Raw genomic sequence first — 24,372 nt, 5'->3', positions numbered from 1 at the left:
TATCTTTGTGTGTTATGCCTCTTCATTTGCTGCCTGGTGAAATAATATAGGCGTTCGCAACAGGTGCAGATGGCACACATGCCAATAAAGGACTCCACATTCTAATTTGTTGAATAAGATGCCTGCATATAGCAAATTTTACCTTTATATTAGGATTATTCATGACTCTTTAATGTCCTTTTAATATTCAGCCCTCAGGAAAAAAGTTGAGTGAATCTCATCTATCAATTCTCATAGATCTTTCATTTCCATCTTGTCCACATCCCACTGTACATATTGAATTATTGTCGTATATAAGCTGAAGCGCCAAAGAAACTGGTATAGGCAAGTGTATTCAAATACAGAGATATGTAAACAGGCAATATACGGCACTTTGGTCGGCAACGCATATATAATACAACAAGTGTCTGGCACAGTTGTTAGATCGGTTACTGCTGCTGTAATGGCAGGTTGCCAAGATTTAAGTGGGTTTGAATGTGGTGTTGTAGTCAGCAGATAAGCGATGGGATACAGCATCTCAGAGGTAGCGATGAAGTGGGGATTTTCCCATACGAAAATTTCGTGAGTATACCATGAGCATTAGGAATGTGGTAAAACATCAAATGTCCAACATCACTGTGCTCAGAAAAAGAACCTGCAAGAATGGGACCAACAACAACTGAAGAGAATCGTTCAGTGTGAGAGAAGTGCAACCCTTCTGCAATTTGATGCAGGTTTCAATGCTGGGGGCCATCAACGAGTGTCATCATGCAAGCCATTCAACAAAACATCATCGATGTGGGCTTTTGGAGCCGGGCCTCAGGTACCGTTGATGACTGCACGACACAAAACTTTACACCTCGCCTTGGCGCGTTAACACCGACATTAGATTGTTGATGATTGGAAGCATGTTGCCTGGTCTGATGAGTCTCATTTCAAACTGTATCAAGCGGATGGATGTGTATGGGTATGGAGACAACCTCATGAATCCATGTCAGCTTCAGGCTGGTGGAGTCTCTGTAATGGTGTGCAGTTGGAGTGATATGGGACCCCTGGTATGTCTAGTTATGACTCTGACTGGTGACACGTACATAAACATTCTGTCTGATCACCCACATCCATTCATGTCCATTGTGCATACCGATGGACTTGGACTATTCCAGCAGGACAATGCAACACCCCACATGTCGGGAATTACTACAGAGTGGCTTCAGGAACACTCTTCTGAGTTTAAATACTTCTGCCGCACGCATGTTGTGGCAGCTAGGGTCGAGTTCTATCAATGCAAGAAGCAGCCCCATCAGTCTTACCGGGCATGGGCCGCTACCCTGCACGGTCTTAGTCGCAAGTGTCATTTTGTCACGGACAGTCGCGAGAGTCGTATGCCCACGTTATGGTGTGCGACGTCATTGTTCATTCGGCCCCTGATAGATTAGATTAGATTAATACTTGTTCCATAGATCATGAATACGACACTTCGTAATGATGTGGAACGTGTCAGGTTAATAAAAGATGTCTTTACAAGATATTACAGTACACAAAATATTGCATGACACTAATGTTTAAGTTTTTTTTTTTTCCTTCCCTTAATTTATATATAAAAATTCAGCCAATGAGTAGAAGGAATTGTCATCTAGAAATTCTTTTAATTTATTTTTAAATGTTAGTTGGCTATCTGTCAGGCTTTTGATGCTGTTTGGTAGGTGACCAAAGACTTTTGTGGCAGCATAATTTACCCCTTTCTGTGCCAAAGTCAGATTTAACCCTGCATAGTGAAGATTATCCTTTCTCCTGGTGTTATAGCTATGCACACTGCTATTACTTTTGAACTGGGTTGGATTATTAACAACAAATTTCATGAGTGAATATATATATACTGTGAGGATCCCTAGATCCTTAAACAGATGTCTGCAGGATGAACGTGGGTGGGCTCCAGCAATTATTCTGATTACACGTTTTTGAGCAATGAATACTTTTCTACTCAACAATGAATTACCCCAGAATATGATGCCATACGAAAGCAGTGAATGAAAGTAGGCATAGTAAGCTAATTTACTGAGATTCCTATCACCAAAATTTGCAATAACCCTAATAGCATACGTAGCTGAACTCAGACATTTCAGCAGACCATCGATTTGTTGCTTTCAGACGTTTCAGCAGACCATCGATGTGTTGCTTCCAGTTTAACCTCTCATCAATGGACACACCTAAAAATTTTGAAAATTTTACCTTAGCTACAGACTTCTGTTCAAATTCTATATTTATTACTGGAGTTGTGCCATTTACTGTACGGAACTGTATATACTGTGTTTTATCAAAATTTAAAGAGAGTCCATTTGCTGAGAACCACTTAATGATTTTGTGAAAAACATCATTTACAATTACATCAATTAGTTCTTGGTTTTTGGATGTTATTACTATACTTGTATCATCAACGAAAAGAACTAACTTTGCATCTTCATCAATGTGGAATGGTAAGTCATTAATGTATATCAAGAACAGTAAAGGACCTAAGACCGAACCCTGTGGGACCCCGTACTTGATAGCCCCCCCAGTTTGAGGAATCAGCTGTTGTTTTAACATTACATGAACCACTTATTTCAACTTTCTGCATTCTTCCAGTTAAGTATGAATTAAACCATTTGCGCACTGCCCCCCTCAAACCATAATGATTTAGCTTATCTAAAAGAATTCCATGATTTACACAATCAAAGGCCTTTGAGAGATCACAAAAAATACCAATGGGTGATGTCCAGTTATACAGAGCATTTAATATTTGATCAGTGAAAGCGTATATAGCATTTTCTGTTGAAAAGCCTTTCTGAAAACCAAACTGACATTTTGTTAGTACTTTATTCTTACAAATATGGGAGGCTACTCTTGAATACATTACTTTCTCAAAAATTTTTGATAGAGCTGTCAGAAGAGAGACTGGGCGGTAGTTGTTGACATCCGACGTATCCCCCTTTTTATGCAATGGTTTTACAATGGCATCCTGCTCCAAAGAGCTATTACATACGTGGCTGAGAATCCTACTTATCTGTGGGGAACAAGCTTTAAGTACCTTGCTAGAAATGCCGTCAATTCCGTAAGAACTTTTCCTTTTCAGTGAGTTTATTATTTTACTGATTTCAGAGGGAGAGGTTGGTGGAATTACAGTTGTTTCAAACTGCACAGGTATGGCCTCTTCTATTAATAGCCTTGCCTCTTCTAGTGAAGATCTAGATCCTATTTTCTCCACAACATTTAAAAAATGATTATTGAAAATATTTTCAATTTCTGATTGTTTGTTAGTACACTTGTCATTCAGTTTTATGGCACTAAAGTCTTCCTGTGCTCTTGGTTGCCCTGTTTCCCTTTTAATAATATTCCAAATTGCTTTAATTTTATCATCAGAGTTACTGATCTCAGACATGATACACATGCTTCTGGACTTTTTAATAACTTTTCTTAGTACCGCACAATAGTTTTTATAATATTGAAAAATTTCGGTGTCAGTACTCCCTCTTGCTGTTAGATACAGTTCTCTTTTACAGTTGCAAGATATTCTTATTCCTTTAGTTAGCCAAGGTTTTTTATATGTTTTCTTGGAATTATGTTTAACTATTTTATTGCAAAAACAATTTTCAAATATCCTTAAAAATGTATCGTGAAATAAGTTATATTTCAAGTTTGCATCGGGTTCCTTATAGACTTCATCCCAGTCTAGCTGCTGTAGGCTTTCCCTAAAGTTTGCAATATTTATATTGTTAATTGAACGCACTGCTTTGAAAGTCTGATTTGATATACTGCATGGAGCTATGTCATGTACTGTAACTAGCTGTGCATCTGAAAGACCATTCTCAACAGGATAAACATTTATGTCCTTAAACTTATCTTGGTGTATAAAAAAGTTATCTATCAATGTACTGCTGTGCTTTGTTATCCGAGTAGGAAAATCAATGACGGAGCTCAAATTGAAAGAACTGAGTAATACTACAAGGTCGTTCTTCCTTTTACACTCTTTCAGGGAATCAACATTGAAATCCCCACAAATGATAATTTGCTTTCCCCTGTCTGACAGATAGCACAACAAAGCATCCAAGTTTTCTAGAAATAGCTGGAAATTCCCTGAGGGGGACCTATACACTGTTACAATTATAAAAGTGCCATCATTTAGTTTTAAGTTCAGTGGCACATGCTTCCATGTGTAGCTCTACACAAAGTTTTTTAGTTTCTAAATTTTTTACACTGTGGAAGCTTTTGACATATATGGCAACTCTTCCTCTCATCATATTATCTCTACTTACATGTGCAGCTAATTTGTACCCATTGATGCTAACCTTTTGCATATCAGTGACAGGCACAGTATATCTATTACATTCTCAGTTTCTATATCTTCTAAACAAAGCATAAGCTCATCAATTTTATTCTTCAATCCCCCAATATTTTGATGAAATATACAAACATTATTTTTCACTTTACTTTTGTGAGTATCTTGAACTTTTTTAACATCCTTAGTACTTGCCTGGCTGAGTTTCCCACTGGACACTGATCTTACACTAAAAAAGAGTTTCCACCATGAGATGTAGTTCCTCCCCCTTTTAAATTTCCAGCTATCAGCCCAGAGGTCTGGGCAACGGGCCCTGCAGTTAGAAGACCCTTCCCTTGAGGAAGTCCTGTCCATTGCTCAATCGTACGAAGTCTCTCACGCCGCAGATCAACAGTTGGAAGCGTGGTGCGACGTCGTGGTGGTTCAGGGCGGTGCGGCCGCGTCCACTGCGTCCGGGGTGGATGACGTGCGAGCGGTACAATCCGGCCGTTACGTCCGCTCCTGCACGACGCGTAAACAGAGTTCCGGCCGCCGGCCCCTGTTACCGTCTTGTGCATCGTGCTATATACATCATGATCGGTCAGAGTGCCCCCAGCGTTGGGCCGTTTGTCGCAAATGTAATAAAAAAGGACACATTGCTAAAGTTTGCCACTCAGCCTCAAAAGAATCGAAGGAAGCAGGTACAGAGGACATGGATGTTGAAATTCAGGAAGTTTCATCGGGCCAGGCTCCCGACGCATCGGCACACAAACACTTTATCGAGGTGTCTGTTCAGTCGCACCGATTACAACTGCAAGTAGATACGGGCGCGGCAGTTTCTTTGTTGAATTCACAAACTTACTCCGACCTTGGGTCGCCCCCGTTGGTGCCAGTTTACTGGCGTCTACACGGTTATGGTAAACAGTTCATTCCCCTACTGCGTTAATTCGCTACCGACGTGACTTACAAATCAGTCACTCGGCCTATTACTTTTATTGTTGTCAGTGATGCGAGCTCCGCTAACCTTTTTGGCTTGGATGCCTTTCAAGCTTTCGGTTTTTCTATCGCTGACACCATACAGTTGGTCTCCAAAGACGTTCCCTATCAATCATTGGAATCTTTGATCTCTGACTTTCCGGATATCTTTGAGGAGGGCATGGGGCGTGTTTCAGAATTTGAAGCTCACTTAACGTTGAAGGCATTGGCTCGCCCGCGTTTTCTACGCGTGAGGCAGATACCCCTGGCTCTCCGTCCTCAGGTAAAAGAAGAGCTCGACCAGCCGACAGCCCTCGGGGTCGTTCTTCCCATTTCTTCTAGTGAGTGGGCTTCGCCCCTCGTCATTGTCAGGAAACCGTTGAGGAAAATTACGTGTTTGTGGCGATTTCAAGGCCGCCATTAATTCCCAATTGGTGGTGGACACCTATCCTTTGCCTCGTGCTGATGAATTGTTCTCCGCCGTGGCGGGAGGCCAATATTTTTCGAAAATTGATTTTTCGGAGGCTTATCATCAGATACCACTTGATGAGGACTCCAAACGGCTGGCGGTCATCAACATTCCGTTTGGTCTTTACCAATACCAGCAGTTGGCCTTCGGAATATCCATTTCCCCGGCGATATTCCAGCGTTATCTTGAGCACGTCACGTCGACTATCCCTCATTGTATTAATTACCTGGACGACATAACTGTCACAGGCCGCAGCACGAAGGAACCCTTGCACAACCTTCGCACCCTCTTTCTCAAATTCAGGTCCGTGGGCTTGCGCTGCAACCTGCGTAAGTCAAATTTCTTCCAACCTTCCATTGAGTATGTGGGCTACACCATCTCTCGGCACGGCGTCCAGCTGCTAGGAAGTCTGGTCCAAGGTATTGTCGACCTTCCGCGGCCCGCTTCACTGAAGAAGTTACAAGCTTTTTTAAGCAAGATTGCCTATTGCCACCAATTCATTCCCAGGGCTTCCACCATTGCCCGCCCCCTGTACTGCCTTCTGCGGAAGGGTGTTCCTTTTGATTGGTCGCCTGCATGTGAGTGAGTGTCCACCTCGTTGAAGGGCCTCCTCACGTCAGCGCCTTGTTTGGCTACTTTTGACCCCCATAAGCCGTTGGTCCTGGCTACCGATGCTTCGCAGTATGGGGTGGGGGTGGTCCTGGCTCATCGCAATGCGGATGGTTCCGAGCAGCCACTGGCGTTTCTGTCTAAAACTCTTAGTCCCGTGCAGGCCCATTACTCCCAGGTGGAAAAAGAGGCTTTGGCCATTGTCTATGCTGTTACCAAGTTTCACCCTTTCTTGTTGGCACAAAGTTTCAGTTAATCACTGACCATAAGCCGTTAATATCGTTATATCATTATTTGGCGCCGCCTCTCAGATTCCAGATAGGGCGGCCCACAGACTACAGCGCTGGGCCTTGTTCCTCTCTAAGTACCATTATGACATTCATTTTCGCCCTACCGGACAGCATGCCAACGCAGACGCTCTTTCCCTCCTTCCGGTGGGCCCGGATCCTAAGTTCGATCGAGAGGAGATTACGCGTTTTCATTTGGATGTGGTGTCCCGCCAAGCAGTTGATGGCTTCCCGATCACTAGTTCTCGAGTTGCCAGGGAAACGACAGCTGACCTAGTTCTCCAGCAAGTCATTCGCCTCATTCAGCAGGGGTGGTCATCCTGACCTCCAGGCTGGGCCTCGGACCCTCTTCGTAATTATTTTGTTCTACAAGACTGCCTCTCCATCTTGGAAGGAGTTCTCCTTCTGGCTACTGATAATACAGCTCCTTGCATGGTTGTTCCTGCAAGTTTGCGAAGGGAAGTCCTCATGTTATTACATGTGGAGCACTGGGGTGTTTCCCGTACTAAAACCTTGGCTCACAGACATGTGTACTGGCCTGGTATTGACAGAGAAATTGAGCACTTGGTGGCCACCTGTTCCCAGTGTGTGAGCCAACAGGCATCTCCCAGGTCAGCATTCTCTTCATGGCCGCCTGCAACACAGACATGGGAACGTGTTCACATCGATTTTGCGGGCCCGTTTCTCAATGGTTTTTGGCTCATTGTCATTGATGCTTATTCCCGATTCCCATATGTGGTTCGCTGCTCCTCAACCACTTCAGAAGTTGCAATCCAGGCACTAGCAAAAATCTTTTCTGTGGAAGATCTGCCAGTCAGCCTGGTCTCAGACAAAGGACCTCAGTTTATTTCGCAGACCTTCCATGATTTTTGTGGGCGCTTCGGTATTCGGCACATTTGCTCTCCCCCCTTTCATCCACAATCGAATGGGGAAGCCGAGCGCATGGTGCGCACATTTAAGACGCAGATGAAAAAGGATGTGCGCAAATTTCCTGCGGAGGAGGTGTTGACGTTTTTCCTGACGGCATACCTGACCACACCAATGGGAGAACGCAGCCCCGCAGAGCTCCTCCACGGGCGCCAACCTAGGACTCTGCTGCACCTCCTCCGGCCTGGTCCTCGCCAGTCTTTGCAAAACGGAGTATCCAGATTTCCACCGGGTATGTCAGTCTGGGCACGTGGGTTTGATCGCAATCCACGTGGGATACCGACGGTGGTCCTGCGCCGAAATGGCCGCCGGCTCTATACCTTGCAGGCGGGGTACCGGGAGGTACGTCGTCACCAAAATCAGCTATGTCCACGTTTGGGCTCCCACCCTCCGACCCCTCGGGCACTGGCTTCCCCATTGCCGGCACCCGTGTTGGTTTCTCAGGGGACGCTACCGCCCCTCCCCCCTGGGACTCCGCCGCACTGCAATGGTTCTCAGCCTTGGCAGCCTCCCGTAGCTCCAGTACCGGCATCGCCATCGTTAGAGATGCCCCAGCACGAGCAGGCCCCCCTCGCAGGCCCGGTATCTCAGGAGGCTGGTTCACTGTGGTCGTCCCTTCTCCATCGTCCCCACCACTGGGTCTTGCCCCTCCCAAGCTGGACCAGGATCCGGAGTTAGACGGCTTGTCTCCCATTCTGTCCCGGGCTCCTCCCCAAAGGAGGAGGAGTGCAGTAGCCACCCGAAAGATCACGGGAGGCACACATCGGCACGGCGCGTCATGGACAGTAGTTGCCGCAAGTAGAGTCCCATCCACCAGAGGGCACGCGAGAATTCGGCTGCGACCTCTGCCGGTGGAACAACAACAACAACAACAACAACAACTCAGGCAGCACGGGCCGTGCCCAGTCAGTTCACATCGGGCCTGCCTAGGAGACAGATCCCGGTCTACGCTATGTGAAGCGCGACGGAACTGTGTTACTACAAGTCCCGTGGTGAAATTGTTATATGAACAGCCCCTTCAGTTATGCAACTTTCAGTAAAATGCTATGTATCAAAAATAGTAATGTGTAATGATGCTGAGTGCACAATAGGCTATGTCCTGCAAACAAATAACTATAATTGTAAAATAACCCAAACTATAGCAAGAGTTTCCTTTTCGGTCATAGGGTAGTTCTTTGCACTGTGGTTCAATAACCTACTCACAAATCCAGTTGTCCTTCAGGCTACCCAATTGTCTGTTTCACTTAGTTTATATCAAACAGTGGAAAATCCAAAATGGAATGTAACAATATTATGAAAAGGAAAGTTACAACTCACCAAATAGCAAAGATGTTGAGTCACAGTTAGGCACAACAAAAAGACTGTCACAAATAAACTTTCGGCCAGTAAGGTCTTTGTCAAAAATAGTTGGTGGGCTTGTTGAGTTGAGTAAGACCAGACGAAGCAAATGGGGGAGAAGTAGTTGAGATTCTGGAGGAATGTGGGCAGGGTGTCCTCACCCTGGATCCAGATCGCAAAGATGTCAGCAGTGAATCTGAACCAGGTGAGGCGTTTAGGATTCCGGGTGTTTAGAAAGTTTTCCTCTAGATGACCCATTAATAGGTTGGCATAGGATGGTGCCAAGCAGGTGCCCATAACCATACACCAGATACAATGGATCAGTTTTCAAGACGACGTCCTCAATTCTGTAAGAAGAGTGCCCACTATTTCTTACCCCATCACATTAGAAGTAACACTCAAAATATAGTTTGCAAAAAGTCCCCAATCAAAAAGACCTATTGTAACACCAATCCTTACGTTAGGATGTTCATTAAGTCCTGAAATTGGATGCATATCTGACATATTTTACAATGTGCAGAAACTTCCTTGTTTTCATGACTTGTTGGAATTATAGCTGAAGTAATTCTGTCATCAGCTGTATTAACATCATTTTTTTTTAACTTCACAAACTAACTCTCTCTAATTTTTGATAGAGTATAATAAAGTTAACACAGTTATTGTTAACATTCATTTTATTTACATTATATTAAGTTTTTAATTTTATTTTGACACTTTCTTAAAACAACTTTTTTTGATTTTTTTTTTTTGTTTATTTATTTTATTATTTTAGTGATTATTTTCGTTGTTTTAACAGGATGAAAAGCTGCAGCAACTTTATGCAGTTTTCTCCTTTGACAGAGAAGGACAGGTTGGTGTTCTTGTTAATTATTTTTCTTTCAATGATTGTTACGATGGTTTAAAAATGTTTTGCTTTTCAAAAATAAAATATGCTTATACACAAGTAACCTACAATTTTTGTGTGGAGGACCTGGGACATATCTGTAATACATATCGACCTACGAGTGTCTGCAGAAATTTATCCAGGGGGTGGGGGTTGCGGAGTGGGGCAGGGCGGGGAGGGGGGGGGGGATGCGAGACATACCACAAGAACTAAGCCAGTGTAATGATATTATTGGCCAAGTGAGAGATTTAGCAGGATAACTTCAGAGATTTAGCAGAATAACTTCTGCAAGTGTATGAAAATGTTGTTATGAATAAAGCCTCTGTACTCCAGTTTCCAGGGAGGGGAGTGGAGGCTGATGTATCTCTTTTTGCCACCCCAACTCCCCTCTCCCTGTTCTTGCAGATACTGTAGTTAGCCCCACTTCCACTCTTTTTTGTACACACACACACACACACACAAAAACACACACACACACACACACACACACACACACACACACAGTTTGACTGTTTGTTGACTAGGCCTCACATGTTACGTATAATGTATTCTAAAAATGGATTTATGTGGCTATCTTTCAGTTGTTGCAGACACTGTTAGTTCATTCAATGAAATCCATTATCCATAAGTCTAAAATTGTCAAACTTGATGTGAGGTAATAGTTGTGACTCAGAACAACTTACAATTATGTATTATGTTTTTTATAATAAATGACTGCATTGGGTCCGAGTTAGATCTGCTGCACTTTGATTTTCAAGCTTGTCTTTTGTTTAGCAGCCTCATTGTTTAGAGCTCAGCACTAATTAATTTGCCATTGTTCAGATTCAGGAATGATGTTAATGTACCCAGTTATTAATTTTGTTCAGTACATTTATGCCAATATTGCTATTTTGCTTATTGTGACCTAAGAGCTGGCTGATTCTCATTGTTTACCATTCCAGGTTTGGTGAATGATAACTCACACATTTGTTCTGTCCATTTATTTATGATTCGTACTTTTCTCTAGTTTAACTAATTTTCAGTAATATCTATTTGTATGTTAGTTCCTTGACTTCCGGAAGGCGTTCGATACAGTTCCGCACTGTCGTCTGATAAACAAAGTAAGAGCCTACGGAATATCAGACCAGCTGTGTGGCTGGATTGAAGAGTTTTTAGCAAACAGAACACAGCATGTTGTTCTCAATGGAGAGACATCTACAGACGTTAAAGTAACCTCTGGCGTGCCACAGGGGAGTGTTATGGGACCATTGCTTTTCACAATATATATAAATGACCTAGTAGATAGTGTCGGAAGTTCCATGCGGCTTTTCGCGGATGATGCTGTAGTATACAGAGAAGTTGCAGCATTAGAAAATTGTAGCGAAATGCAGGAAGATCTGCAGCGGATAGGCACTTGGTGCAGGGAGTGGCAACTGACCCTTAACATAGACAAATGTAATGTATTGCGAATACATAGAAAGAAGGATCCTTTATTGTATGATTATATGATAGCGGAACAAACACTGGTAGCAGTTACTTCTGTAAAATATCTGGGAGTATGCGTGCGGAACGATTTGAAGTGGAATGATCATATAAAATTAATTGTTGGTAAGGCGGGTACCAGGTTGAGATTCATTGGGAGAGTCCTTAGAAAATGTAGTCCATCAACAAAGGAGGTGGCTTACAAAACACTCGTTCGACCTATACTTGAGTATTGCTCATCAGTGTGGGATCCGTACCAGATCGGGTTGACGGAGGAGATAGAGAAGATCCAAAGAAGAGCGGCGCGTTTCGTCACAGGGTTATTTGGTAACCGTGATAGCGTTACGGAGATGTTTAACAAACTCAAGTGGCAGACTCTGCAAGAGAGGCGCTCTGCATCGCGGTGTAGCTTGCTCGCCAGGTTTCGAGAGGGTGCGTTTCTGGATGAGGTATCGAATATATTGCTTCCCCCTACTTATACCTCCCGAGGAGATCACGAATGTAAAATTAGAGAGATTAGAGCGCGCACAGAGGCTTTCAGACAGTCGTTCTTCCCGCGAACCATACGCGACTGGAACAGGAAAGGGAGATAATGACAGTGGCACGTAAAGTGCCCTCCGCCACACACCGTTGGGTGGCTTGCGGAGTATAAATGTAGATGTAGATGTAGATGTAGATTTACTATCCATAAAGTTCTACAGGTCTAATTCCATTAAAATGTAAATGTGTTGTTCTCAGGCATCTACCATCTGGTTAGGAGCATTCTGTTGATTTAGTTGCTCACATTGGACTCCATCTTTGCTTTCTTTGTAATGAATGTGTTTCTATTTGCATTTTTTGCTGTTTGGTGTTGCACTGATTCTAGAAATTTTGCATCTGCTGTCTGCCATTTATTTGGATAATTTGATTTTACTGTGCAGTAAATGTGCTGTAATATCCTTGTTCTTTTATTTGGTATTACGTTGGTAAAATTGTGGTGATAAATTTATCTTGTGTTAGTTATTTGTTTTAGATATGTTTGAATTATTTAGGAGCAGTACACTGTTTGTGTGCTGGAGAAGCATTTTCATTTTTTAACTGTATTATGAAAAGGATAGAGTGCTACTAACCACACAGAGGAGATGTTGAGTCACAGACAGGCTCAACCAAAATAGTACTATACATTTGAGTTTTTGGTTGAAGACCTCCTTCTACAGTAGAAAACACATGCACCTGTTCATTCAAGCACAAAACACACACACACGACCACTGTCTCTGGCCACTGAGGCTGGTCTGTGAGCAACTGTGCCTGACGGGAGACTCAATCTGCGGGTAACGGGGGTGAGGAGGAGGGTGGGGCAGGGAGACTAGCCCCTGTCCTTAAACCACCTCTCTGTTCCCACTCCAGCATTACCCAGCCTTTTGTTCCACCAATGCAACCAATAGTGTTTCTCTCCTCTTCTGCTTCCCTCCTTTTCCACTTCCTTCTCCGTCCCCCACCTCAAAACCTCCTCACTGCACCTAGCAGCCCTACCCTGTCCCCACCTTATCCCTGCATACTGCCCCAAGCAGCACTACACCCTCCCCCACCCCTTCTGTGCCATCCCTCCTCCTCCCAACCCCAACCCCAGCCTCTTCCTTAGCCACACCACCCACAGTTGCTCACAGTCTGACCTCAGTGGTCAGGGACAGTGGTCATGTGTTATGTATGTGTGAGTTGTGCTTGCATAAATGTATGTGTTTTTCTACTGTAGAAGAAGGCCTTTCGGCTGAAGACTCAGATTTTTAGCATTGTTTTTATTGTGTGTGTGTGTGTGTGTGTGTGTGTGTGTGTGTGTGTGTGTGTGTGTGTGCGCGTGCGCGATTCAACATCTCTTCTATATGGTGAGTAGCAATCTGTCTATTTCATAATACTGTTGTTATTCCTTTGTGGTTTTTCCATTGCTTGTTTTCTACTTTTTGATGTTTTTTAAAATATATTTTGGCAACTACAAAGTCAGTTGACTTTTTTGGGGCACTAGGAAAAATATTTATTATTCATTTTTCATTTATTGAAGGGAGATTATATGTATATCCTTCAGGACCACTTCACTTAGGATCTGTAGAATTAACATTAAATATAAACATATTAATTCTTATGTACAGTATTTATACTGTACTTTCATTTTTTTTCCGACAAATTTCACTTCCATGAATATCTTTCCATTATTGGTCTATTGATTGAAGTATGCCTATGGTCCAATCTACGTACACTTCATAGAACATATAAAAATGTAGCTTAACACATAGAGTATGTGTCTACTGGGAAGTTCTCACATTTGTTACTATTTTATCAGATGAATATTGATTTTTCATTGCCAGGTCATCAAAAGTTATTGCCTTTACTCGCATTCACTCAACCACTTCATTTTGTGAATATTCAAATGTAACTCAGTATTATACTTATTCTGTGCTGAATGAGTACCAAGACTTTACTGAAATACTGAGTCTGCAACAGGAATAAAAGGTGATAATAGGTCTGTCATAAACAAAGTTTTTTCAAATGTAGCTTTGTTTGGAAGTGGGGAAATGGGCGACACTTGGGGGGGGGGGGGGGGGGGGGTAGTGAAGCAAGGAAAACCATTAATGGTACAGCAGTAGGCACTGGTAGCAACAAGGAGCCAGAAGAAAATTTTGACCAGCGGTGGTATGCGAGTCTCTCAATCTCAGTGCTTATCGTCATCAACGTTCTTCTCTCAAACTTTGCTTGAGATGTACAATTCGAAAGACACATTACAAATGTATTGACATTATGCTACTTCACCAATATCATATTTAGTTATTGTGTAAGACTGCTGCTACCTTCCATGATACGAAAGGTGGAAGATTGCAAAATGCCATGGCCATGGTTTTCATGAGTTATTCAGTGCCCCCACATATAATGTGTCGTGTCCTGTGTGTAGCACACATTATATAACAGATTTTCATTGTGTCTTTGTTATTGTTGTTGTTTTACAGGATGGAGAAACAAGAGTCCGTGTTGAAATACATCCAATGGATATGTCAATCGATGAACTGGAAGCACCAGCAAGCCCACAGCCTCCTGAACCACAAGTGTCTAGAGATACGTCACCAGTGATGAATTTTTTGGCAGGGAAGGACTGTCTCACTGGGGTTTGTACCAATGTCTTGGAGTAAATTTTATCAAAAACCTGTTTTGTTACAGGTAGCTTTAAAACTGAATTATGAAACTTGGTAGGGGTTGTTTACTTCCATGATCCTATAATGAAGCAGTGAAAGATAATTATCAAGTGTTTCGGTGTAAATTACTCATATGATTTTGAAGTGATGCTGGAATGTCCTGAGTGGAGAACCAGTAAGTGATAATGTAAAGGTAACCCACTCACTGTGTTGTTGAGGCACAGACTGTCAACAGACACACAAATGATACTGAAATTGTTGCTGAGCTTTTGATCAGTGTCCTTCAGAGCTAACTGATACAAACTACTAATACAAACTCCATCTATTATCGGTAGATGTAGGAGTCAAGAAGTTTTAACTATCACCTAAAAAGAGTAAAGTTATTTAATTAATTTTTATTTGTTTGCAGGTACACGTTCGCAGTCTGTTACACATTGAAATCCCCATGCCACAGTACCGTAGCGCACCAGTAGAGGAGCGAAAAGAACATAAGTTCAGTCCATTGATAAAGTGCAGATGGGCTGCCCCATTTTATTTTCTCTTCACCACTGTGCTATGGTACTGTGGCGCAGGGATTTCAGAGTCTAGCAAGATTACAGACATGTACCTACAGAGAATTAGGGAAAGTTGGGAGAGTACAGGAAAAGAGACTGTTACATTTTTTGCCATGAACAGTGTTGCTGCATGTCAAGAAGTGGTCAAAATAGTTTATATACATCATCATCATCATCATTATCAGTGAGTTGCACTGAGAAATCTTGTTCCATTATTATTATTATTATTATTATTATTATTAATTGCGAATGAGCCCATTAGGACTAAGCAAAGTACGTAGTGGCGTGCATTTGCCTTTCTTTGTGCCCGTACTTGTTTCATTCTTTTGCTGTGGGCTCCTTTTCTTTCTTGAGACCACATTGTTCCAGTCTCCATCTTTGGTTTCTCCTCTTGGTCAACTTGCCACTTGTGAATTTTGGATCTGAAGATTTCCCTTTTTTGGGTATCCTCTGGTGTAATTCCTGCTAGTTTCAGATCTGTTTTAATTTCTCCAATCCATTTCATTGGGTCTGTTTTAGATTTACCCCTGTTTTCATAGAATTCAATTATTTGCTTTGTAAGTCTGTCCAGATTCATTCTTTTGATGTGTCCATAGAACCTTAATCTGTGTTTTCTAATGTCACTGTGAATATTAGAGTATTGTTTGATTTCCTGTTTGCCTCTGAGCCGATACTGTTCATGTACAAGTTTTGGGCCTAATATTTTTCTTATGATCTTCTGTTCCTTTTTCTGGATGTTTTCTATGTCTGTTTTCCTGTTTAAAGTTAGTGTCTCTGATCCATATAGACATTCCAGTATTATGACGGTATTGTAATGTCGTAGTTTTGTGTGCTTGGAGACACATTTTTTACTGTAGATATTTTGACTGAGTCCATAAGCAGTGTCCATCTTTTGGCTTCTGACTTCGTTGGCTTTTGTTTCTATTCCATTTTCCTGAATTGTTTCACCGAGATATTTAAATTGTGGGACTCATTTAATTTTGCCATATTTTGCCTCCATGAATTTTGGTGCTTGGTTGTTGCAAGTCATATATTCTGTCTTTTCATAAGATACTTGCAGGCCGACTTTTTCCCCAATTTCTTTCAGGAGTTCAATCTGTTTTTTGGCTGTTGAAATGAAACATCGTGAGTTAAAATGGCTAGATCACCTGCAAATGCTACTGTTAATTTTCCTCTGCCAAGAGTAATTGCTTGGTCAATCTTGAGGACTGATTTCAGTTTGCGCCATTCTTGTATCACCTTTTCAAGGACACAGTTGAACAGTAGTAGAGAAAGTTCATCTCCTTGTCTTACTTCTGTTTTGATCAGAAAAGGTTCAGAGATTTCCTCCATAAATTTGACTTTAGATTTTGTGTCTATCAATGTCTGTTGTATGATTGTAAGTGTTTTCAGATCTAAACCCTGTTCTTTTAATATTTGGAATAATGATTGACGATCAACTGAATCGTACGCTTTTTTAAAGTCAACAAGTGTGCAAACTACATCTTTGCCACTTATTCTCTGATGTATTAAGATTAGATTTAAGTTCAGAATTTGCTCTGGACATGAATGGCCTGGTCTGAATCCTGCCTTATATTCTCCAATTTTTTGTTCTAGTTGTTGTTGTGCTCTATCGTGAAGGCAATGGGATAGAATTTTGTAAGCTACTGCTGGCCGAAGTGGCCGAGCGGTTCTAGGCGCTACAGTCTGGAACCGCGAGACCTCTGCAGTCGCAGGTTTGAATCTTGCCTCGGGCATGGATGTGTGTGATGTCCTTAGATTAGTTAGGTTTAAGTAGTTCTAAGTTCTAGGGGACTGATGACCTCAGAAGTTGAGTCCCATAGTGCTCAGAGCCTTTTGAAAGCTACTGATATCAATGAGATTCACCTATAGTTGTTTACATCTGACCTGTCTCTGGACATGAATGGCCTGGTCTGAATCCTGCCTGATATTCTCCAATTTTTGGTTCTAGTTGTTGTTGTGTTCTATCGAGAAGGCTCTGGGATAGAATTTTGTATACCACTGATATCAGCTTTATTGTTTTTAAGACATTTGATCTGTTTGGTGATTTCCTCTACATTTGGTGATAATGAGTTTGATTTTGTGGATTCAGGTTCCGGAGGTGGAAATCTTTGTGTTGGTTCTGGACAGTTCAGCAGTTTTTCAAAATATCTTGCAAGTTCTTCACAATTTTCCTGATTGTTCAGTGCAAATTGCCAATTTCCTTTCTTGAAGCAAAGATTTTGCAGCTGATATCCTGTGAGTTTTGTTTTGAAACTCCTGTAAAAATTTTGAGTGTTGTTTGTTTCAAAGTCTTTCTCGATTTCAAGTAGCTGCTCCTTTTTGAATTTCCTTTCGGTCTTTCTGATTAATTGGGCTGTCTTTTTCTGTAGTGTCAAGAATGTTTTGTAATTCTTCTCAGTCTTTCTGCTGTTCCAATTACTGTATGCTTTCTGTCGAGATTGGATTGCTTGTTCACATTCTACGTTACACCAAGGGTGTTTTTTTCTTTTTGCTGATGTATCAGTGTTTGTGCAGTTTCGATTAGTTTGCTTCTGAGTTGCTTCCAATTGTTGGAGGACTTTTTCTGTAATTCTTCTTTGAAAGATGGTTGAATCCAGCCAGTGTCAAATTTTGGGATTAGTGGCTTTCTTTTTGTGAACCTCTGAGGTTTTAACTGTAGTTTGATTCTTGTTAGGCAGTGGTCTGAGTCTACATTTGGAGCCTTTCTTACTTGGATATTCATGATTTCCCTGTGGTTTGGATAGGAAATTGCTACATCGTCAATTTGGAATTTACCAGTGAGTGAGTTGGGTGATCTCCATGTCATTTGTTTTGATGGTTTCTTCTTGATGTTGACATGATTTTAAGGTTGAATATCCTGCAGAATTCGACCAACCTCCATCCATTTTGGTTAGTCCATTTATGTGCTGGGAAGTTTCCGATTATTATTATTATTATTATTATTATTATTGTTATTTCTTTCCTTTCTCAGACGTTATGTCTGGTTAAAAATGGAAAGTGATGCGGACCTTGATCAAGCGTGACTTCCTTTTAACTGTAAGGTATATGTTACATTGCATTTAGGAACTTTCGGGTAATTGAACATGTATCAATAATTACAGATTTCTGTAGTTGTATATATACGTTTGGATGTAGCTGTATCGCGTTGATGTACTGGTGGATATTGTGTGGTATGGCTCTTGTAGTTGATAGTATAATTGGTATAATGTCAACTTTATCCTGATCCACATGTCCTTGACTTCCTCAGCCAGTTGGATGTATTTTTCAATTTTTTCTCCTGTTTTCTTCTGTATATTTGTTGTATTGGGTATGGATATTTCGATTAGTTGTGTTAATTTCTTCTTTTTATTGGTGAGTATTGTGTCAGCTTTGTTATGTGGTGTTGTTTTATCTGTTATAAGGGTCCTGCTCCGGTATAATTTGTATTCATCATTCTCCAGTACATTTTGTGGTGCATACTTGTATGTGGGAACATGTTGTTTTATTAGTTTATGTTTTATGGCAAGTTGTTGATGTATTATTTTTGCTATATTGTCATGTCTTCTGGTGTATTCTGTATTTGCTAGTATTGTACATCCGCTTTTGATGTGATCTGCTGTTTCTATTTGTTGTTTGCAAAGTCTGCATTTATCTGTTTTGGTATTGGGATCTTTAAAAAGTATTGTTTTTATTATTATTATTATCATCATCATCATCAAAAACTGGCCACACTACTCAGGAAAAGTGACCAAGATGTTGACCCCAATACGAGTTAGTTACTTTCATATATCACACGTAATACCACAGATCAGACTGACTGCTAAACCCTTAAGCTATCATCCATCATTCCAGCTCTTTCTAACCATTTTGAATTAATTAATTAATTAAGGTTATGTAAAACTACCTCTGTTCTCAGAATGAAATTTTCACTCTGCAGCGGAGGGTGCGCTGATATGAAACTTCCTAGCAGATTAAATCTGTGTGCCAGACCAAGACTCAAACTCGGGGCCTTTGCCTTTTGCAGGAAAGTGCTCTACCAACTGAGCTACCCAGGTGTGACTCACTATCCATCCACACAGCTTTACTTCCATCAGTACTTCATTAAATAGTAAGGTCGGAGATGAGGTACTGCCGGAAGTAAAGCTGTGAGGACAAGTTGTGAGTCTTGCTTGGATAGCTCAGTCGATAGAGCACTTGCCCTTGAAAGGAAAAGGTCCTAAGTTCGAGTCACAGTCTGGCACAAAGTTTTAATCTGCTAGGAAATTTTATATCAGCCCGCACTCTGCAGCAGAGTGAAAATTTCATTCTGGAAACATTTCCCAGGCTGTGGCTAAGCCATGTCTCCGCAGCATCCTTCCTTCCAGTCTTCTAGTCTTGCAAGTTTCACAAGAGAGCTTTTATGAAGTCTGGAAGGTAGGAGACAAGATACTAGCAGAATTAAAGCTGTGAGGATGGTTTGCGAGTTGTGCTTGGGTTGCCTGTAAAACACAAAGGTCTCAAGTTCAAGTCTCAGTCAGGGGCACAGTTTTAATATGCCATGAAGTTTCATCTCTCTTCTGTTCAGCCTAATACAAGAATCTGATTGAAAATAGCCTGCTCCAGCCACTTGATACCGTTTTAGATATTAGGGCATCAAGATGCCTAAAAAACATGGTTGTAAAACAGAACAACAAACATGGGATGCTGCTGCAGTGGCACTGGCCGCAGTGCCCCCCCTCCCCCCCTCGAAGTAGGGAGAAGTAGCCACAACCTAAGCTTTCAGAAAAATTCACAAAGTTCCTCTGCACACTGCTACATACACTTAAGGACAAGCTAAATAAAGTAACGTAATATATTAACAACTCAGTGGAAATGAATGAAAGCGGGAGAATGGTGCTAGAGGTCTCCCACTCATGCACAGAAAGTTGTATGTCACATGCCATAATGTTGGTGTGACTATAGTAGCAAATAGAGCTGGCCCCATAACACGAGGCAGTTGAAAGAACGGGTGAAGACTCCCCCTCTCCCTCTCTCTCACGCTGTGTGTGTGTGTGTGTGTGTGTGTGTGTGTGTGTGTGTGTGTGTGTTTGGTGGGGGGGTAGGAGTTGCGTACACATGTGTGTGGATCGGATATCTGTAGTAATTGTTACTTTGCTGATAAAAGTATGCACAGTTTCAGAGATTTGTGGATAATTGCTTCCTAATTAAAAATTAAAGGCCAGTATCAATCTTATATGATTTTTGTCGAGTCGTGTTACATGTGGTCAGTGAACAGCACTGCACGTTTGTTGTATCATTAGCTGGAAACTTGAGGTGTGTTGGCATTCTTGGAATGTTTGAAAGTTCCATCTATAGTGGAAGTTTGTTTCCATCTTACACCTTTTCTGTCGTTACCTTCTGGTTTTGACCACTTTCACTGTCCCAAACGGGCCTCCATTTTGTGGCTATGTTGTGGCAATCTTATCTTTCTTGCAGTCCATGAAGCATGTTCTGAGTGACAAGCCTGGCCACTGGCTACCTGAGAGATGTGAGTTATCAAATTTCTGCTGCCTTCAGTTAGAGCTTTGATAGTAATTAACTCACCACATAGTAATTCCACAGGAGTAAATATTAGCGAGAGTGCTTTATTAAAATGAACACCATGCTCATCATTTCATGTAAGTTGAAACAAGGTGATTTCACATTATTGCAAGAAAACAAAATGAAATTGTTGATTTGGAAGAAATTTGATTATGTGTTTGATGGCAAGGAGAAAAATCAATGGCCTATTGGTCTGTTTAGCATGTAAAATGTATATTCTTGCACTGAACACAAATCTTGGACTTCAAATTTGTTGAAACGTGCAGGTGAGGCTGGACAGAATAGTGTAATTACTTTTTTAAATAGCGATAAAGATGTTAAAGTTCCCAAAGTTCCACCGAAATTGAAAATAGCTGTGACAAAAAAACTCATAAATATTATTTTATCTTTTGAAGTTACATGTGGAAATGGATTTCTCGAAACAGCACAGTTCTTTATTGATATGGGGGCCAAGTACAGTGCAGTGAGTGCTGAGGAATTGCTACCACATCCAGCTATCATTTCTGGAAATTCAAGGGAAACCACCAATCATCTGCTTGAAGCTGTTTCTAGAGGGGTGAGGAATGTTTTCAGTGATGTAAGTGGGGGCCCTAACAGTTGATCAGTGGTATGTACCATATCGAAAAATAAACTACCTGGGAATGACTCCTCCCCCCATGAACCGTGGACCTTGCCATTGGTGGGGAGGCTTGCGTGCCTCAACGATACAGATAGCCATACCGTAGGTGCAACCACAACGGAGGGGTATCTGTTGAGAGGCAAGACAAATGTGTGGTTCCTGAAGAGGGGCAGCAGCCTTTTCAGTAGTTGCAGGGGCAACAGTCTGGATGAGTGACTGATCTGGCCTTGTAACACTAACCAAAATTGCCTTGCTGTTCTGGTACTGCGAACTACTGAAAGGAAGGTGGAAACTACAGCCGTAATTTTTTCCGAGGGCATGCAGCTTTACTGTATGATTAAATGATGATGGCGTCCTCTTGGGTAAAATATTCCAGAGGTAAAATAGTCCTCCATTATGATCTCTGGGCGGGGACTACTCAAGAGGACGTCGTTATCAGGAGAAAGAAAACTGGCGTTCTACGGATTGGAGTGTGGAATGTCAGATCCCTTAATCGGGCATGTAGGTTAGAAAATTTAAAAAGGGAAATCGATAGGTTAAAGTTAGATATAGTGGGAATTAGTGAAGTTCGGTGGTAGGAGGAACAAGCCTTTTGGTAAGGTGAATACAGGGTTATAAATACAGGGTGTTTCAAAAATGACCAGTATATTTGAAACGGCAATAAAAACTAAACGAGCAACGATAGAAATACACCGTTTGTTGCAATATGCTTGGGACAACAGTACATTTTCAGGCAGACAAACTTTCGAAATTACAGTAGTTACAATTTTCAACAACAGATGGCGCTGCGGTCTGGGAAACTCTATAGTACGATATTTTCCACATATCCACCATGCGTAGCAATAATATGGCGTAGTCTCTGAATGAAATTACCCGAAACCTTTGACAACGTGTCTGGCGGAATGGCTTCACATGCAGATGAGATGTACTGCTTCAGCTCTTCAATTGTTTCTGGATTCTGGCGGTACACCTGGTCTTTCAAGTGTCCCCACAGAAAGAAGTCACAGGGGTTCATGTCTGGCGAATAGGGAGGCCAATCCACGCCGCCTCCTGTATGTTTCGGATAGCCCAAAGCAATCACACGATCATCGAAATATTCATTCAGGAAATTAAAGACGTCGGCCGTGCGATGTGGCCGGGCACCATCTTGCATAAACCACGAGGTGTTCGCAGTGTCGTCTAAGGCAGTTTTTACCGCCACAAATTCACAAAGAATGTCCAGATAGCGTGATGCAGTAATCGTTTCGGATCTGAAAAATGGGCCAATGATTCCTTTGGAAGAAATGGCGGCCCAGACCAGTACTTTTTGAGGATGCAGGGACAATGGGACTGCAACATGGGGCTTTTCGGTTCCCCATATGCGCCAGTTCTGTTTATTGACGAAGCCGTCCAGGTAAAAATAAGCTTCGTCAGTAAACCAAATGCTGCCCACATGCATATCGCCGTCATCAATCCTGTGCACTATATCGTTAGCAAATGTCTCTCATGCAGCAATGGTAGCGGCACTGAGGGGTTGCCGCGTTTGAATTTTGTATGGATAGAGGTGTAAACTCTGGCGCATGAGACGATACATGGACGTTGGCGTCATTGGACCGCAGCTGCAACACGGCGAACGGAAACCTGAGGCCGCTGTTGGATCACCTGCTGCACTAGCTGCGCGTTGCCCTCTCTGGTTGCCGTACGCGGTCGCCCTACCTTTCCAGCACGTTCATCCGTCACGTTCCCAGTCCATTGAAATTTTTCAAACAGATCCTTTATTGTATCGCTTTTCGGTCCTTTGGTTACATTAAACCTCCGTTGAAAACTTCGTCTTGTTGCAACAACACTGTGTTCTAGGCGGTGGAATTCCAACACCAGAAAAATCCTCTGTTCTAAGGAATAAACCATGTTGTCTACAGCACACTTGCACGTTGTGAACAGCACACGCTTACAGCAGAAAGACGACGTACAGAATGGTGCACCCACAGACTGCGTTGTCTTCTATATCTTTCACATCACTTGCAGCGCCATCTGTTGTTGAAAATTGTAACTACTGTAATTTCGAAAGTTTGTCCGCTTGAAAATGTACTGTTGTCCCAAGCATATTGCAACAAACGGTGTATTTCTATCGCTGCTCGTTTAGTTTTTATTGCCGTTTCAAATATACCGGTCATTTTTGATTCAAATATACCGGTCATTTTTGAAACACCCTGTACAAAATCATATAGAGGTAATGCAGGTGTAGGTTTAATAATGAATAAAAAAATAGGAGTACGGGTAAGCTACTACAAACAGCATAGTGAACGCATTATTGTGACCAAGATAGACACGAAGCCCATACCTACTACAGTAGTACAAGTTTATATGCCAACTAGCTCTGCAGGTGACGAAGAAATTGATGAGATGTATGATGAGATAAAAGAAATTATTCAGGTAGTGAAGGGAGACGAAAATTTAATAGTCATGGGTGACTGGAATTCGAGAGTAGGAAAAGTGAGAGAAGGATATGTAGTAGGTGAATATGGATTGGGGCTAAGAAATGAAAGAGGAATTCGCCAGGTAGAATTTTGCGCAGAGCATAACTTAATCATAGCTAACACTTGGTTCAAGAATCATGAAAGAAGGTTGTATCCATGGAAGAACCCTGGAGATACTAAAAGGTATCAGATAGATTATATAATGGTAAGGCAGAGATTTAGGAACCAGGTTTTAAATTGTAAGACATTTCCAGGGGCAGATGTGGACTCTGACCACAATCTATTGGTTATGAACTGTAGATTAAAACTGAAGAAACTACAAAAAGGTGGGAATATAAGGAGATGGGACCTGGATAAACTGAGTAAACCAGAGGTTGTACAGAGTTTCAGGGAGAGCATAAGGGAACAATTGACAGGAATGGGGGAAAGAAATACAGTAGAAGAAGAATGGATAGCTTTGAGGGATGAAATAGTGAAGGCAGCAGAGGATCAAATAGGTAAAAAGACGAGGGCTAGTAGAAACCCTTGGGTAACAGAAGATATATTGAATTTAATTGATGAAAGGAGAAAATATAAAAATGCAGTAAATGAAGCAGGCAAAAGGGAATACAAACGTCTCAAAAATGATATCGACAGGAAGTGCAAAATGGCTAAGCAGAGATGGCTAGAGGACAAATGTGAGGATGTAGAAGCTTATTTCACTAGTGGTAAGATAGATACTGCCTACAGGAAAATTAAAGAGACCTTTGGAGAAAGCAGAACCACTTGCATGAATATCAATAACTTTGATGGAAACCCAGTTCTAAGCAAAGAAGGGAAAGCAG

General features: G+C 41.7%; 1 protein-coding gene across 2 annotated transcripts in view; it reads left to right on the top strand.

Annotated features, from left to right (window-relative positions):
- Positions 1-24,372, top strand: part of LOC126092295 (endoplasmic reticulum lectin 1) — a 117,089-nt gene that overhangs the window by 80,809 nt on the left and 11,908 nt on the right. The window contains exons 7-8 of one of the 2 annotated variants that reach the window (XM_049907814.1): positions 9,672-9,725; positions 14,196-14,351. In XM_049907814.1, coding sequence (XP_049763771.1) covers positions 9,672-9,725; positions 14,196-14,351 — 210 coding nt within the window. The remainder of the gene's footprint in view (positions 1-9,671; positions 9,726-14,195; positions 14,352-24,372) is intronic. The other variant, XM_049907815.1, reaches the window with a different exon arrangement.

Source organism: Schistocerca cancellata, chromosome 7, assembly GCF_023864275.1.
Source record: "Schistocerca cancellata isolate TAMUIC-IGC-003103 chromosome 7, iqSchCanc2.1, whole genome shotgun sequence".
Taxonomy (NCBI): domain Eukaryota; kingdom Metazoa; phylum Arthropoda; class Insecta; order Orthoptera; family Acrididae; genus Schistocerca; species Schistocerca cancellata.
Note: the sequence above shows the minus strand (reverse complement) of the source record. Positions and strands in the feature narration are given on the sequence as shown.